This window comes from Solanum dulcamara, chromosome 9 (assembly GCF_947179165.1).
Source record: "Solanum dulcamara chromosome 9, daSolDulc1.2, whole genome shotgun sequence".
NCBI lineage: Eukaryota > Viridiplantae > Streptophyta > Magnoliopsida > Solanales > Solanaceae > Solanum > Solanum dulcamara.
The window spans coordinates 2689657-2708734 of NC_077245.1; the positions used below are offsets into that span (position 1 = coordinate 2689657).

General features: G+C 31.2%; 2 protein-coding genes across 6 annotated transcripts; one reads left to right on the top strand and one right to left on the bottom strand.

Annotated features, from left to right (window-relative positions):
- The first annotated feature begins 3453 nt into the window (after window positions 1–3453).
- LOC129902768 (uncharacterized protein At1g01500-like) lies at window positions 3454–7737 on the top strand. 4 transcript variants are annotated; one of them, XM_055978156.1, is made up of 3 exons: window positions 3454–3823; window positions 4514–5379; window positions 7185–7737. In XM_055978156.1, the coding sequence occupies exons 2-3, from the start codon at window positions 4684–4686 to the stop codon at window positions 7407–7409; spliced, it is 921 nt and encodes a 306-aa protein (XP_055834131.1). In that variant the 5' UTR covers window positions 3454–3823; window positions 4514–4683; the 3' UTR covers window positions 7410–7737. The 4 variants fall into 4 exon arrangements, with proteins under 4 accessions (XP_055834131.1, XP_055834133.1, XP_055834132.1 ...); XM_055978158.1 differs by having other exon boundaries at window positions 4518–5379; XM_055978157.1 differs by lacking the exon at window positions 3454–3823 and adding an exon at window positions 3864–4058.
- Window positions 7738–8344: 607 nt separating this feature from the next.
- On the bottom strand, window positions 8345–13485 carry LOC129902767 (uncharacterized). 2 transcript variants are annotated; one of them, XM_055978155.1, is made up of 6 exons: window positions 13303–13485; window positions 11029–11128; window positions 10403–10579; window positions 9659–9757; window positions 9310–9555; window positions 8345–8843 (listed from the first exon to the last, which is right to left on the bottom strand). In XM_055978155.1, the coding sequence occupies exons 2-6, from the start codon at window positions 11086–11088 to the stop codon at window positions 8541–8543; spliced, it is 885 nt and encodes a 294-aa protein (XP_055834130.1). In that variant the 5' UTR covers window positions 11089–11128; window positions 13303–13485; the 3' UTR covers window positions 8345–8540. The 2 variants fall into 2 exon arrangements, with proteins under 2 accessions (XP_055834130.1, XP_055834129.1); XM_055978154.1 differs by lacking the exon at window positions 13303–13485 and adding an exon at window positions 12515–12549.
- Window positions 13486–19078: the final 5593 nt, after the last annotated feature.

Consider the following 19078-nt stretch of genomic DNA (forward strand, 5'->3'; position numbering starts at 1 on the left):
CTCTATTTATAGGAGAGGAAATCATTCAAAGATGAAAAAATAATGGAATGCCATCATTATCATTTAGTGCACTATTATGATTTAGTGCACCACTTATTAGTGATAATTAAGTTAAAAATACATAATGGAATGAATAATCTTGCACTAACTAAAGATGATAATGAAAGACAATTTTATGTATTAAAAAGAAAATTATAACATATGTCACTTATACAAATTAATATCACTCAATATTGATATTAAAATGCTAAAACTAACGCAAAGAATTTACATGCAAAGTGTAGGAATGACATGAGGTTTTTTTTGTTTTTTTTTTTTTGGGGGGGGGGGAGGGACATTTACAACTCCGCGATCACCTGTGAGGTAAGGCATAGTCAAAGACGGAAGTAGAATTGTTGTGCTGAATTTATTTGAACTCAATATTTTTTTCTTTAAAATATAAATTTATATTAAAAATTATTAAATAATTGATACATCTAAATTCACGATTTTAAATTATAATAAATTTAATATTAAAATTTTTAAATATTAAATTTATAAAATTTAAATTATGAATTCGTCACCCCCAAGGTAATTTTCTATTGTTTAGTCGTAACTTTCACCAACAATTCAATATTTATGTACTGCTCTGTGCATACATATTTCTTGCCTGCTTCATTAACATTTAGTGCCAAGTTGAGTCTCGAGAGAGGAGCCAATTTTTAGTTTTTATATATACACGTGAAATATCAATGGGACAAAAAAGATTTTTTCTAATTTAAAATTAGTACCATTAAGCAAGTGGAAGAACAAAGCAAAACCAAAACGAACTAATAATTAGAGGAAGAGACATGAACCACAAACACAAAAAGGACATCTGATAAATATAATAATAGAAAAAGTAATTATGAAAAAAATTATATATTATTTTATGTAAAAATTAGTTATATATGTAAGATTTAGTTATTTATATATGTATTAATTATTTTATTTTTTATTATATATAAAATAATACATAGATTCTTTCATAACTCGTATATGTATTAGTTATATATATGAATTTTTCATTTATAAATTAAACACTATATTAATTTTATAAATAATAACATAATGCTACCAAGCATATTGATATTATTTATGTAGAATGTAATACAGTAATAATGCATGAATAACTTACTTTCTAATCAACAACTATCAAATGATCGCTTATTTGTGTTTGTTTTCGAGTTTGCAAATTCATGTTGTGTGTTTTTTATCCTAAAGTATTTGTGAGAAAATGTTCTTTATAACATTAGTTTGCTATAACAATATAAATAACGCAATTACATTACTTATCATTTCTATGTTGGCATAGTTATAACAGGTCTATTGTAAATAACTTTTTTATCTCATAAAGATAAAAATAAATTCGGTATATATCTTATTTTTTGAAAATTTCACTAATAAAATTATACTAGATATATTATTATTAATTACAAATTTTTACAATTAAAATTATTACTCGTCATTTGGTCAAAGACAAGAATTGAGTGATGAGATGGACACTAGGCAGTGTATGACCAATGAATTTGTCAGCCCTGGAAAATTTGGATTGATAAACAATAAAATAATATTTTAAAAAAAGTAATGTTGTAATTCAGTTGGCGGATTTGGAAGAATTTAATAATATTTGCATGAATTTTATACAAAAATTATTAATATGTATAAAAAAATATATAAGCATCTATGTATATTCAGACGTGCACAATCAGTAGCAACATTCTGATTTCAGGCAGTAGCAACGTGAGTCTATTAACTCGTTGGAAAAAAAATTTAAATCGTTACACAAGCTAATCGATAATAAAAGAATATCAATATTCAGTAGTACAAAATCGTTAAATCACTATTAATAAATTAATAATATTTTCTTGAATTGGGTTATTGATTTTACCCAAAATATGCACATTCCTAACTTTGAGAGAGTGAGAGTGTTGGTTTAGGTTAAAAACAACAAAATTAGCCGATAAAAGTATGATTCACCTAATAATCTAACCAGTTTAAATTTGAGCTGGTTATGATTTCATTCATTTATTAATTCAATCCATTTTGATCCGTCTAATTCCGTTCATCTAAAAATTTGATTGATTTGGGAAGAAATACACAGCTCTAATTGATTCATAAAACATCTTGTTAAAATATTAAAAATTATATATTTTTTGTTTGATAAGTTATATATAGTCATAGTTAAGAGAAAGAACTTATTAGGTAATTAACAAATAATAAGAAAACAAACAAAGAAATTAAAGGTTGATAAGAGTTGAATGGATTGAACTATAACACATTGTTTAACTTATTTTGACTCGGTTCATTTCAACCTTAATAACATTTGAACGAATCAATAATTCGCTTATTCATTTAGCTCAACTAATTTTGACCATTTAAATTCAGCTCAATCCTCCTATTAATCCCTAATTTAGCCCATTGTGAAAAAAAAAAAGAGATTTGGAAGATGATCTATTTAGCCCATCAGCCAGGAGCCCATTAAGTAAATAAAGTAGTTGGGCTTTTTTTGTCCAACTTTCGAGCCAATATCCAATAAACTGATTCAACACGTGTCCCTATATGGGCATAATCCCATTAAACTACGCATAATAATTAGTTAACACATAAAAAAAAATTAATTTGGTTCCATATGATATTTATGCCTTCACTTTTGGTATGCATAAATAGAAACTTAAAACTTATATAGAGTTGAACAAGTAGACACATACATCCTATTGGACAATTTGCAACTTACACGACATCCTACGTGACGTCCTACATGTATTATGACACATAAGATGAGTGTGTCTAACTATTCGATTTTATATAAATTTAATTATCTACTTGTGTACATTCAACATTGGAGGACATTAAGTGAGAGAACACAAGTAAGCACATAAATATTTCATTTAACTTGACTTCAGTTGACATCTATGTCCTTCAACTTTGAATATGCACAAACAGACACTCAAACTTGTATAAAATTGAACAAGTAGACATATACGTCCTACATGATGTCCAATGTGATAATTTACATCCTACATGACGTTCTGCGTGTAATATGTCACATAAAATGCGTATGTTACTTTTTAAATTTTATAATAATTTAAATATTTATTTATGCATACTTACTTATCAGCTGAATTTAAATTAAATAGCACAATTATATATTATATGCCCATTTATTTATTAGGTCAAATAACTGCCGCATTTTTATTAAGCTCCGGCCATTTATTCAATTCAATAATAAACACATAGTAGATGTGGTCTAGGTTCAAAGCTAGGTCAAAACCTAAACATCACTTTCAATTAAATTAAATATGCCCGCCTATTAATACTGATTTTTATTTATTTTTAATTAATGAGTTTCCCTTATCAGATAAGGTTAAAGGTTCAAATATAATCCAAAAACCCAATCTATCAATATTTTTCTTGCCTATGAATTTCTCTTCTTTTGTTTCACTTTTTTTTTTTTGTTGGATATGTATGAACATTCTTTTACAATATTCAAAACAACCACATACATTACTGATTGGATCTTTTTGTCAAATAAAAAACAAACTTTTCTAATACCCCAAAAAGACACAAACATGTATTATATACATATTATATATATACATAAAGACAATTAGGAAAAAGCTGATTTGATTGGGAGGAAGATTCCAAAAAGCAGCATCAGTGTACATTATTTTTGGCCACAAGATTTGGAGAAAGGCAATCAAAGGGAGCAAGCTCCTTCATTGGAATTTTGAAAGTGATTTGATAGATAATTTTGTAATTTGGAAGGTGGAGCTTGTAGTTGTGGATTCAAGATTTGACCTTTGTAAGTTTATTAGATAGAAAATGATTTCAGCTTTTGTATGTATTACTCTTTTTTATGGAAGTGAGTTGGGGGTATTTATTCTTTGATGGCCTGCAATTTTTATAGCATATTTTAGTAGGAAAAAGTGGTACTTTTATTACAATTTGTTGATTGTTTTTGGGAGTGAAAGAGGTGAAAAAGTAGAAAAAGATTCAATCTTGATTACCTTTAAAACTTCTAATCTGTGGTTCTGCAGGTGGGGTTGTGTTTGATTTTGATTATTTTGGGTGTTTCACCTTTCTTTTTTTTTTTAACAAGATTAATGATAAATTTGTGGACAATATTGTTTTGATGTAATTTTTGGTTTAAACAAAAGATAAAAGTTGTGTTTTTTTTGTGAATCTTTATGTTTCTTTGTTTGGTGATCCCCTCCATGTTTGGTTTTCTAGCATTCTTGGGGAAAAAATACCTTTTAATCCTTTTTGTTGGGGTAATTTTTTTTTAAGTTTTCTTTTTATAGCCTTTTAATAATTGATTTTGTCTTTTGTCTTCCCTGTATCAAGTATTCTGTTCCTAGAATTCTGGTTTTTTTGGGTACCTGGCAAACCATCATGTCTATTTATGCTTTCGGTTACGATTCCTTTTTGTTTTCTTTACAAATTATTACTGTATGATTGTCTGATGTGATAATAAATGGATTTATGTTGTCAGCCAGATCAAGATACTCGTGAAGGCACCGTGTTGAGTAGGGATTTGAATTGAAACACGGTTCCTAGGCCTAAGGGGGTGCCTGATTTTACGGTTCTATGATCATGTTCTTATTATGTCAGTTTATGGTGAAGGATTCTAGTGAGGGATAACCGGATAAACAGCTAAGATACATGGAGAATTCGCGTGAATTTCTAAGCAATGGAAAACCAGATGATCCTGGTCTTCAAATTATAAGGCACCCCTCTTACCAATCTTGTGGGAAATTATCGTTATCTTGGTTTGATATTAGAGTATTTTACATCAGAATCAGCAATTTTGTGGTCGATGATTCAACCCCAGAAAGTCTTACGCTTAACCATATCCCTCTAAGCCGCGATACGCTGCTTGAAGTAAATGGTAAAAGATGTTCTATATACTCAGAAGGAGCCTTTTGTCTTCTTCGAAGGGACCGTGTTGATAAGAAAACTGAAGAAGCTACATTTGTGAGCACAGATAGTATAAGATTGACAGGGAGTGTGAACTTTGAGGTTTCCTATAAAGATGATCTTTTTCTCTCCGGGTATTTGGAGATGGACAACATCAATGATTCTAAAAACTGTCTTAGGAGATGGAGCATGAACTGTGAATCAGTTATGAGCGTTGGCACGGGATTTCTGAAAGGGAAACACATCGTGGGTTTTGAATCATTGTCGCCGACAATTGAAGTCTATGTTACCGGTTGCTTCTCTGGGACACCTATCATCTTAACTAAGACTTTACAGCTAAATCACAGGAAGAAGCACCATAGAAAGGGTATGTTAGACTCCATTCCGGAGCATGACACATCTGAACAGCAAAAAGAAGTCTCATCTGGACATGATCTGCAGGTATTATTTGTTCCTCATGACCTTTTTTTTTATGTTTGTTGTTGTATTAAGTTGGTGTTCTAGAATTCTCTGCCGTGGTCATCGTAATCGAAATATTAACCATGCAAAATTGCTGATATATGGTATATGCTTACAACCAAACTCTTTACATAGTTAACCAGTAGGTGGAATGAGATAAGTCGACGTCATTGCCTTCAGTTTATTAAGTGTCTTTCTGAAATTTTTTGAGAGACCTAAAAATACTTTAGGATCCGTTTTCGTCTTTGATTCAAACTGAATTTGAAGTTATTTTAGTGGTGTAAACAAGACCGAAAAAGTTGAAAGTGGGAAAAGAGACTTTTAAAAAGACATTGGGGCATGTTATCTTTGAAAGTTTCCAAATGGACTTAGGTCTGTCAGCACAAAATCACCAGCTATAGTGACTTGAGCATTTCTACAATTTTTCTTTTCAAAATGATAACAGGGGTACACTATACACAATTTCACTTGTGCGGATTGTATATTCAAAAATTCGTATACGTTTTAAGCCCCAAATGTTTACGTCTCTTTTCCCTGTTGGTGATCTGTCAAGAAGTAATGCATACTAATCTTATATTGGACATCTCTTTCCTCAGAATTGTTATTATTGCTTGCACAGGCACCTTCAAAATATACGTCTTCTTACCAAAGGTAACTACATTAATGGTATTCCATTGACAGAGTGGGGACTAATCAGTGATAACATGACACTGACAACTCCTTATGGTTACTCTACCATTGGATCTAGCTTCTAATGTTTCATACCATGAAGCATATTTATTTGTCGCAACCTACGAAAGGTTCACATCTTTTAGGAGAACTACCTGACACTGGAAACAGAATCTTATCCTAAACATGTCAGAGGGTATGGGCAGCTCATACTTTTGAGTAATTGTTAAATATATAATTTCTCATTCTTTCTTATTGCATTGTCCCTATCCTTCTAGGAACTGGGATGCATTGGGGTCATCACTCATCAGGATAGCAACTAGATGGGCCGCCATCTTATGCTCATTTTCATTCCATTTCAGCTCATCAAGAGTACTTAAACCATTCTGGTGTCTATCTTGAGCTAACTAGAATAGATTTTTCCCTTATAATCTCCTTAAATTAGATGGATTTTTTTTTGGTGGTTGGAATGTGTAGATATCCTTTAAAGGATCAGATGGAATAATACAACAGTCATTACGCCACAGTCCCAAACAAGTCGGCGTCAGCTATTTGAATCCTCACTTCTTCATTTGAGCTCATTTCATATCATCATCATATTAAATTAAATAAGAGTGAAAACAATAATAATAATAATAATAATAATAATAATAATAATAATAATAATATATTAGAAGTTCTCTAACGAGTCTAAACATATCCTTAGCTAGTCGTTATCACCTATATAAGTCTTTTCCTTCCGTTGTGTCTTATCTTTAGCTAACTGTGCATTGATACCAAGCATTTATAGATCTTTCAAGGCAACTTCCTTCCAATTGTCTTTCAGTTAGACAATATTGAAGTGTCAGCTGGAATAATCTAGGGCCGTTTATTTTGAAGTTGACTAAATGATGTTGCATTTCATCCTCAGTTTCCGATTATCAAGTTTTCTGTGTCGTTTTGATTGCAAAATATTCTCAGGGCAGCGGTTGAATTTAGCAATTTTTGGTACTTATTTATTTTGAACCACAAAGTAAGTTCAATAGGTGCAATTAATTAGATGTATCCCACAGCTTCTCAGACGTGTGATTACTTGGTGGAAACTGCACAGCTACTGAAGTTCATTTTGTGTTTCACAGGCAACAGAATACAACAGAAACTACAAACCAGAAAGCGAAGAAGACTACAACAACATGTACTGGGGACGAACAGATTTTATGGATGGTGAAGATGGAGAAATGTCCTGGTTCAACGCTGGAGTCCGAGTTGGTGTTGGGATTGGCCTTGGCATTTGTGTAGGAGTTGGAGTAGGAGTTGGTTTATTAGTCCGTACTACGCGAAACCTAAGAAGGCGCCTTATGTAATTACGTAGTATACATATAAAGGCTAACACCAGAGAGATACTTGTTAAAAGAGTATATTCTACTTTTTAGACATTTTCGACATTGCTAACAATTTTCTTTTTCATGTGTAATCTTTTTGCTGCCTTTTGGTGCTGAGGAGTGCAACAGTTGCTAAAGCTTGTATGGACATGTGTTTAGGTAATATTATAGCATGTTGAGCTTGTTTATTAATGTGTAAATATTTATTTGACAAAACACAGAAAGGATTTTCATATGAGAGCCTTATGGCTTGGTGTTTGTGCCTTTTAAGCAATGATAATATCAATATATGGGGTGTGCATTTAATCAAGTACAACTTGTCCTTGCGACTCAATGAATTTGAGTGATCAAGTTGGTTCATTTTCCCTACATGCCACAAATTTATTCCTGTGGATTACAAAATATAATAAATTATGTAAACAGTTGATGTTGATGTTTGCCCGACTATAGACGAAAGATTGAGACAAGACACGGCATAACTTCAGCTAACTGAGGACAAGATCATAGATAAAAAGATTTAGAAATAGAAGCTTAGGGTAGGAGGTTGTTTAGCAGTTGTGTAGTCTCTTATTCAATGTGTATTTACTATCCGTTGCTTCATTTATTTTGTATTTTGCTATTTTTTTGTCATTTTTTTTGAATCAACTATCAAGGGTCTATAAACAACCTCTTTACCCCAAAAAGGTAGAGGTCAAGTCTGTATATATCCTTCGGTCCCAAAATTAGAGGTCAAGTCTGTATATATCCTTCGGTCCCAAAATTACACAAAATATGTTGTTGTAAACAAACGTAACAAGACTTGACCAAATTGGAATGTATTGATAAATTGGCTGATTGCAGTATTTTATGGAATAACTTTCTCGTAGCTGATAAAACGAAAGACAAAAAACTGCTTAAAGAGGTAGGAGGAGAACATGAAGCCTTAAAAAGCTAGTACTAGTACTTTTTTGATTTATGCATAAAGCAAAAATACAACCTACAATTAAAGTTCATCTGAATAACCTCAGGAAGTTTTCTAGTGTCTGAGAACATGATCTTACATTCCTCATTATTTATTTTAACTTAGTTAGGCATACAAGAACTGAACTTTGTCAGTGGAGCAAACATTTAAGCTCAGGCAGTGGCTGGTAGAGGAAGCGATTCAGGTTCTGGAGCAACTTCTACTGCAGAGTAACCACCATTAGCACCAAGGGGGTGTTTGTCCAAACCCCAAAATTTGGCGGCTTTCACATCATCCTGAGCCATTTGCCTTGAAAACTCCTCGTGATCATAATTCAGAGTCGCTGTTCCTCCAAACTCAGTAGGAAGATTATCCACGTCGAAGAATGACTTCATTAGTTCCACACTATCCTTGTTCTTTGGATACACAAACTTCACCTTCTGAAATGTTTTGGGATCCATAAAGTATTTGACAATCTGGAAAGTGAAAAAGACAACATTAAGGGGATGGCTGATGATTGAACAATATAAATAATAAATAGATAATAATTCTCGAGTAAGAAATTTGGAGGACATGGTGTAATGGTAGCAAATTCGAATGCATGATATCACCATGCCAGATAGAACACATATACCCCCACCCTATCAAAGCTTCCAAAATTTACAGCTCCATTCTTAGAGAGGCAATTTTGCCGATGCATTGGGTAGCCACATCTACTTCTGAAAGGAAAATAAGCCTTTTGTTTTACCCCAACTAATGTTGTACAACAGGAGATACAGCCTTAAGATGAATAATCCAAAGGGAATAATAATAATCTAAATTGATGGTATATATTGGTACCTATATGTATTATGTGGTCTTTGAAATAGTTAACACTACAAGCTTGGTTTGTTCAACTAGCAGGAGGAGGTAAGAAAAAAACAAATAGGACTTAAAGCAAACCTTCCAAAATGCTTCAAAAAGTCGCGGTGGGTTGTACAAAAGTGCTGCAGCGAGTCTCTCAGGGTAGTGGTTTTGCAAAATATTGATGGTCTCGCGAGCAGATTTTACGGGAACGTTATTGGTTATAGACCATCCAGTGAAGTCAATTAACCAGGCCATCTGTTCTTGACCTTCTGGCAGATTAAAAATGGCATTCTCGATTAGATACACCAAATGCTTCATCTGGTTGTCAAGTGCTGATGTGTTCTGCAAATATGAGCAACAATTTTAAGAATTTCGCAAAATGGAATAGGCATTACAAAAAAACAAAAGGAAAGCTTTTGAAGACATCAACTTGCTTGTACATTACCTGCATTCCTGGTCGCAATATAAGGACTGTCCTGCCACAGCGGTCATGAAAATTTGCTTTAAACACCTTCCCAGTCTCACCTTCTTTCGCTACTTCATTCTAACAATGCAACACCATTTCATGGTCAGCAGAAGCAATTGTAAACTAATATAATATTTACATGAAATTGCATTTGCAGAGGCCTATATATGAAATTGGCAGAGAATTGGATGGTAAGATAAATCGATTGTCAAGTGGTCCAATACAGTTTCAGTATCTCTCTTAGAGTATTCACACAACATTGCAAAAGACTCATACTGCTTATTTTTCAATATTAAAACTAGTCGAGCTTATTAGTGTGATCTCTTATGTCCTCAAGGAAATGGCCCAGTGTTGGGGCATGGAAGTCAAAACATGGAGATCCCATGTTCGAATCCCAGCTACAACAGTAGGTGCGAGCCCTCCAGCTCTAACCTTGGTGAGGACCTTGGTACTATGCTTGTGGACTGGATAGATCACCCAGTGGATTAGTTGAGATGCGAGCAAGCTGGTGCAGACACCACTAATATAAAAAAAATAAATTACTACTAGATTTGTCATTCTAGCTCTCATTAACAAGCTTTTTTTTGTTTGATAGGCAGCTCCCTTTTTTTTTTTTGGGTTTCCCACCCAATGTCTGGAGCTCGCATGATAAGGTAGCTCTGATAGCCAAACATGTTATCAACAAAAGATAACCACATTAGTGCAAATCTATTGTTCCCTTACCCAGCGAATTTCTTCAGGTTTAAACAATAACCTCCATTTAAGCGACTCCTCCAACATCTTCTTTGATTTATCTACATTCCAGTTCCGTGCTTCCAAATACCTTTTTAAACATGCATCGGTGCAGTACTGTGCGCTGCGCCCTGAGAGTAGCCCCAGGGAAGCCCTAAGCTCCTTAACCTATAAAAAAAAAGGCCATAATCTATAACAGCTCATACAGGATAATAACAAGCTAACATAAGACAATGTTAGCTTTCTAGGATTCACTCTATAATCATGAACCTTGCCATGCAGCATCATGAGGATTCAATCATCATACGTGAATCCTTTCTAGGATAAGTATTAATTTTTCTGATCAAGTAAAATATTTTCGTTCATAAACATGGCCCAAAAACAGTTGTATAGAAGGGGTATACCAAAAGGTAAGGATACGTATTAATATGCAAGGACTATGCATGCACAGAACACCAACACCTCTTCCAATTCAAAATTTACGTAGAGACAATAACAAGAAAACAAATCCCTAAAAATGTATAATCATAAGTACATGAGACACAATCATCTATAAACTAATTGAAAGCATGAGGATATTAACATACAAATATAAACATTAGAACTATTGGTTATACCTTGTGCTGCTTGTCCTCACCCTCTTGTTCACTATGAGAATGGTTCTTGCGACGAAACATGGTCAATGCTACTATAATTCGTCTCTTACTTGAGCTTTCCCTGACAGAATGATTCATATAAACAAGTAACAAATTATTAATATTTAATTTACCCAAATTGTAAATATTTAATTTACCCATGTAGCAATGCAGATGTTTTTCACAGACAAACTGCCCACACAAATAGACAAGGGGATTGGCTTTAGTAAGCAAGAATGTTGTAGCCGGCCTTTCATTTGAACAGAAGACTCAAGATTTGCAACAACAATCCCTACAAGCAATTTATTGCTTCTAAAAGAGTCACCATAGACGAAAGGGCAAAAATATTGCCTAATACCAGATAGGCTTTTCCCAATTGCAAAAGAATTTACTATTGATATCAAAGGAAAGATGATGTCACATTCTAATATGCTGCACCATTCAACATTTGTATGCTTAGTCAAAGAGGATGACGAAATTGAGAGGCAGAAAACTTGCCTAAAGTAAATTGCTAAAGGCAACTGAACTACAAATCCAGAAACCCCTATCAGGTATTGTCACTAAACAAGTGTCATTTTATCAAGTTGTCCACTTCCAAGAATCAGATGCATCAGCAAGTATAAAAATAAAGAGCAGATTCTCATGATATGAAAGGTAATTAGGTATCACTCTATATTTAGAAGACAACTTGGCAATAGATTTGGGAACAAGATCCTAATAAGTAATATGAAGAATGCTCAATGCATCTTTCACTAGGGATCTTTTCAATCAGAAGTTACCAGCTAATTCGTGAAAGGGTAAGAATCAGAGCATCACTAATACAAAATGTTCACATTACCTATTAAAAAAATGACATAGCATATAGCATTCAACCACCAAGACTCCCCACCAGAAAGGGATCAATTTTTACTGCAGGCACATATGTTTGCATTATCCTACTTGTTGTTTGCATGTTTTCTTAAGAATGCAACAAGGCCTTGAATAAAGAATGCTTAAGACTTCTACTAATTTAAGGCAAACTAGACTTGAAGTGCCAAGGTATACTACACAAAGAATGGAACTTTGAATATCACATTCATTAATTAACATAGGGTAAATTGGTGTCATGCATTCCATACTTCTAGCCTATGTTGTCGTAGAACCACATTGCATTCACTTGCTTTCAAGCACAAAGGAACTTTTTTTATCAAGTAATAATTCAGATACAAAGGAACTCACAACTTTTTTTGATAAACAAACACTGTAGCAAACTTCCTTGATTCTAACTTATCAATACATAGCTTCTGAATAAACTGCAAATTGCGGTAAACTTAGTTACTATGTTTTCTTGTTTTTTTCAAGTAAAAAATTCATCGGTTTGAGTATAAGCCTTCGCAGAACAAAACCTTTATTATTCATCATTTAAAACAAAAATGAAAAAACTATCATAAGGTCAAAGTCAGGAAGAAGTATAAGTTAGGTGGTAGACCAACAAAAACCACCAAACATAGTCTTATAAGGGCTAGTCTCCTGCTGCTTTACTCATGATCTACCTACAATAGAGAAGTGATTCATGAATAAAAACAATCTTTTGGTAATTTGCTACTTCAATTAGGGACTACAAGATTGGAAATATTAAAAAACAAAAACAAAAAACTAAATTTCCCCTAAACCATCGTAAATTTAACACACCCTGTACAAAGTAATCTGCTGTCACTCAATCGACTACAAAATCATTTTTATCTATTCAGCTCTATCCAGATTCATTTCAGCTATTCAGGCTAATTCGAGAGTAATTAAACATAACAACAAACCCATTGACATTTCATAAGTTTAGAGTGTAAGTAGACCTTTAACCCTTCATCGAGCGGAGGTAAAGAGGTTGTTTCCGAAAGATACTCAAAGTCAATTACAGCAGGACAAAGTAGTTATGACGGAAGTCCCAAATCAAGTACTACTAATATTTAGCATTAAATTAACACAAACAAATTAATCAACAACAACAACAAAAAAAAAACTCACCGATGCATACAACAAACAATCAATAGATCCAACAACTCCACTATAACAGCAAAACACACAAATTTCAAAAAATCAGAAACATGTCAAACCTACACCACACACAGAGCAAACAAAGAACCAAATTACAAAACACACACATACACAGAGAGCAACCAAGGAAAACCCCAAATTCACGAACAAAAGTTTTAAAAAAATAAAATAACGTAAGTAAAACGCTCCGCCACCCACGGCGGCGGCGGCCGCCCTTGATCATACCTGACGACTGAAGAGAAACGGAAGGAGAAGCTGAACAAAAATAGTAAGCTCAGTCCTTTTTCAACAGAATGTCATGCATATTCTGCCAAAAATAAATTAATGGAAGGGAAATTAATTCATACACACACACATTTCTTTCTCTCTCTATATCTGAGGAGCAGACTGAAGAGTACACACAGCTTTTTCTCTCTCATATATATATAATACGAAAAAAATTCTATAGCCAAATAAATAAAAAAACACAGTAAAGATACTTTTAGCAAATTTGCTTGTGATATGTATTAATATCGATTAAATTTAAATTTAAATTTAATTAATTTCACTAATATGAAACGGAAAAAGTTTATTTTGAGAAAATATAAAGCAAGTAATATGAAACGAAAATGAAGGTGAGTCACTGTCACACGTGTCATACAGATCTGCTTTGTTGAGTCTCTAGAATGAATATCCACCGTTTATTTTTCTAGTGAGTGAGTGGCATGTGTGTTGAGATCTGTCACGTTAGTCAAATTCGTTGTGCGTTACAGGTGCATTTTGTTGACCCGATGACACCGGATCCATCTGATTTCTTTTTTTCTTAATCAATTGCTTAATAATTATTAAGGAGTTGTTTGGTTAATAGTTATGGTGGATTTCTAACGTGTTACTTGTCTAGTGATAAATAATGTAAATGCGGTGTAATAGATGGAGTTGTTCATTATTTAATTAAAGATCTTGGATTTGATTTTGGATATAAAAAAATTATTGATAGAAATAAATATGAATTCAAAATAATTAGATTTTAATATATGTATCGGATATCGAATAGAAAATTAAATAAATATTAATTATGTTTAACGCAGTGATAGCTCACCAAATAAAGATGGAAATCAATTCATGCCACACAAATCTTGTAGAAATATGGCAATTTTTATTTGTCTTGGGGGGCGCAGGAATTGAAATGATATAAACATGTTGTTTTTTTTCCTTATCCATGACTACGGTGGTGGTGGTTTGATCATAAGTTTTGAAATTGAAATTTAAAATTAATTTTTTTAAAAAGTTTAAAATAATATTTGGACATAAATTTTATTTAGGAAAATCAATGTTTAGTGAGTGGAAGTCTCCAAAAAAAAATTAATCAATTTTTGAAAACTTAAAAATATTTGAAGATCTAATTTTATTATTAAACAGATATTTAAAGATAAATTTTTAAAATCAACTGCAAAATTGATGGTCAAACACTACCTTGATTAATATTATTTAACAAATTACTCACCTAATACTGCACGTTGGATCTAGTTGTTTGATTTAATTTTGTTTAATTAAAAAGAAGAAAAGTGGAAATGCTAATAATGCAAGAAATTTGGAATCTTGCACTTAATGATTGGATCCCTTCTTATTATAATCTTTTATTAGATGCTAATCTTTTAGTTTCATACCATTCAATTTTTGTATGTGTGATCTTTTTAAAACATAATTAATTTATATAACTAAGAAGGATAGTGTAAATTGATGATTAGTGTAAGAATATCTTTTAAGTATAATGCATACTCTTAATTTATATGTCAAACTAATTAATTTAGAATTGGTTGAAGTGGGGGCTAATGATCCAACCAAATTATTATGGAGTTTTTAAGGTAAAAACAATCGAAGCCAAAAATTGATCATTTCTAATTTATGAGATTATAATCTATAAGCCGTATAATTTGACCAAATCTTTTATTATGTTATTTCTAATATCTTTTGTTTATCTTTCAAATATTTTTGTTCTAGAACAGTATTGTTAATTATATTTCTTTTCTATTTTTTTAAGTATAAAAACACTTCAACTAAAATATACTAATAGTTTATTATCAGCTTCAACACAACCTAAACTTAACTGCTTATTTTGGCCTAACTTCAATTTCTTTTCTCTTTGAATTAGACAGACATTATGTAAAGTTGAAACAGAAAATTTAAATGTCAGATTAGAATTAGAATTATTTTCCTAAGTCAAATTAGTCGCCTAAAAGCCTATATCACAATGGCTTTAATTTAAATTAAATAATTTCCACAAATTTTGGAAAAAGTCAAAAAGACATTAAAATAAAAGTGGGGGTCCATTTCCTTAATTGTCTTTTTTCATTTTCTTTTTTCCGTACATATGGCTTATTACTATAGTTTAATTTGTTCATACGAGTGGTTGAGAAGTGAAGAAGGAAAATATCCAGGGCCAATCAACATCGAAGAATCATGATCGATGATTTAAATTTAAAAATATTAACGATTTATTAGTTTAACAGCTCAATATTAATTTAAAGTTTATTTTTATTAAATTATTGATTCGCGATTCACATCATTTAATTTTCTTAACACATGAGTCGATAATTCAATAATAAAAATGATTTAATTTCAACTATCATCAATTAATGCCACTAAAACTTGAATTCTACGTTTTACTTTAAATTAAGAATGTATTCTTGCTCTCAAGTGTAACTAAATTCACGTTTTAATTCAAATTAACAAGTTTAATTAGCACAAAACAAATAGAAATAATTGATTGATGACCATGAGTACAAATAACTAAACTATTCTTTAATACAATATATTCAAACTTTAAAATACTCATAATTTTATAAAAATTCACTATTCAACAATAATATTAACTAACTATTCTTTAATATAATATTTTAAAATGGTACATATAATCTCTTCACGCCTAATATAAGTCTTTTCTTGCAAAATTTAATGATAAGTCTTCTTTATATATAAAATATAAATTTATGACCAAAAGTTTTCATTTTAAAAGATAAATTGGAACGACAATTTGGAATCTCTTTTTTTGGAGAATTTACAATCATGATCCCAAATTACATATCCTAACGCCTACTCACTCAGCCTACTTCTTGCCGATCAAAACTACAGATTCAATAAAGAAATATGCCCGACTGTACATTCATGAGATAGTCAGACTTTATGGAATTACCTTGTCTATCATCTCGAATAGTGATACTCAATTCACTGCTCAGTTTTGGAAGTCTTTTCAAAAAGGTTTAGGCTTGAAGGTGAATCTTAGTACCACTTTTCATCCTCAAACAGATGGTCAAACAATGCGTACGATTCATTCTCTTGACATATTGAGAGCTTGCATCATTGTGATGATTCAATATTTATAAATAATTATCTACAATTCAAACTAAAGTCATTGAATTCAATGCCAACTCTATCAACAAACAAAAAATTGAATAATAATAAATAAATAAAATAAAAAGAAAGAAAAAACTTTAAATAAAGCCACAAATGGCAGCAAAAGTAAGCAAAGTGGTTGTCAATTGTGACATCTCACTAATGTTGTATCCGCCACACCTATCTAGTGGCTAAAGTCGTAGAGGAAAAGAAAAAAAATTCATATTTTAAATTAATTTAAAGAGTCTTTTTTTAAAAAAAAAAAAAGCCATGCAAAGAATTATTTGCATAGAAATAAACAAAATGAACTCATTGAATAAATGAACAAATAAAAAATATTATTTAAAAAATATTTATATATGTTTTAAAATTTATTTAACCTTAAATTGGTGACTCCAAATAACAATTGAACTTGTTAATATGGTTTAAGGACACACATAATTGAGATGATCAAACAATAAGATTGTTTGTATATTATTTGTTAAGCGTGATTAAAATAACGAATGAAAGCAATGATCAATAAGATAATCGACAACATAAAAGTAATAAATATTATTAGCATGTTATCTGGTGTGAAAAAAGCAATTGAGTGAGCTTCAAAGTTTGAGAATTTTGGGTTGTAAAACTTTAGAGTAATAGCTAGTGAGTAACAAAAATTTTGATGGGATACAGTGAGGAATAAAGATATATTTAAGACTAAACTTTAGGAAACGTCTTGTAAGTTATGGCTCACTTTGGCTTAATAAATTATGTTGGTAATGATTTAATAAATTATATAGTTAATATCCTATCCTAATTAGAGATGGCAAGTTACCTATTGGTTGTAAAACTGCTAATTCCTTAGGTTGATGGAACGTAAAAAGTAACCGTAAAAAAAAACTCTCTTATTAAAGGGTCCTCTCTCTCTGCCAAATAGTATAGTCCGTTCCATCAAAATTATTCTGAAAGTTTAAGGCAAGGGAGAGAAATAACTTTTGAAGAAAAACAATTAAAGAAGACTTCTGCTCCATTCAAGTCAAGATCCACAAAAAACGACATGGCTGATTCCAATATGTTCTCTTGACTGAATTATTGTAATTGTTGATATATGTAAAAATCAGGTAGTTTCACGATCCTGAATAATTGATAGTATTTTTAGATTAGATTATTTATGCTTTTACAATCTATTAAATCCTTACCTATGGTATCAGAGCACATGTTGAGGAACTAATAATTTTTTATTAAAGTTAATATTTCTTTCAATTTATAAACTCTATTTATGAAATTTTAGGAGTCATAGGTTACTGGTAATTTATGGATATGAGTTTGAATATTTTAGGAGACTGATTTTTTTTATAGTTTTAATTATATCTCAATTTCATAATCGATTTTTCATTGTAATTTTTGATCCGTAATTTGATTTTGTTACATATTGATTTGTATATATGACTGAATCAGAGAAAACTCAAGTGAGGTCAAAAATTTAACTCACTTATTATGTAAGATTTACAATTTTATTTTTTGTTCCCTGTCGAGCTTACTACTAAAATTAATAATCCTAAACTAACATTGATTTTTGTTGTATCTATGTAATGATGATAGGTTTAAGTGTTTAAGAATTTTGATATTATTCAATAAATTAACAAACTTCTCATTGCAGTATATTATCATATTTATGTATTTGTTGTAGTAAGTGATATAAATTCACATTAAATTTGACTATTTAAACTTACACCTTAAGTTTATTTCTGTATAGAACATAACCTTGGAATTATGTCTGTAAGATTTGTTAATCACCAACGTGATCAAATCTTTATGAATGATTAATTCCTAAATAAATGTTTGAACTCAATTTTAATCACCCATTAATTTTAATGCTTATAATCGATATAACATTTATGGGTAAATTGATTTTTTTTGTTATAAGACATTTATGAATCACCCAAAGGTAGATTGTTTGTTCATATAACCATTTAACATCAAGGAGATAATTTAGATGTATCGTTAGTTTTATTTATATATCCAAAGATAATTAATATTATTAATTAATGCATTAAAAATTATCGAATTACGTTAAATTCACCTTTAAGCATCATTATGTCTAAAGTTGTATTTTGATGTTTGCCCAAAGAAGGACATCAATATACAATTAAGAGTAAATAAACTATTTCTGAATCTGATAGTATGTTTTAATTCATAACACAAACAAATAAGCATATTCTATTTGCAACAATTGCTCTTCATTCGCATTCTGCCTCTATTACGACTTTTAATAGTCTTAACTTCTCAGATTGGTGTGAACAGATCAAATTCCATCTCGCGGTTTTAGATCTTAATGTTGCTCTTTATATTGAGAAGCCAACTACTATTACTGAAATTAGCAATGCTGAAGAAAGATTCCATTATAAGCACTAAGACAAGTCTAATAGATTAGGCTTAATGTTCATGAGAATGAATATTGCCGGCAACATTAAAACTATTCTTTTCAAAATTGAGAATGCAAAAGAATTTCTTAAATTTGTGAAAGGATCCTCTCAAACTGCTAATAAGACTCTTGCTGGAACATTAATGGATACTTTGATCGCCATGAAGTTTGATAGTTCACATACCATGCATGAGCATGTCATTGAAATGACAACCATAGCAACAA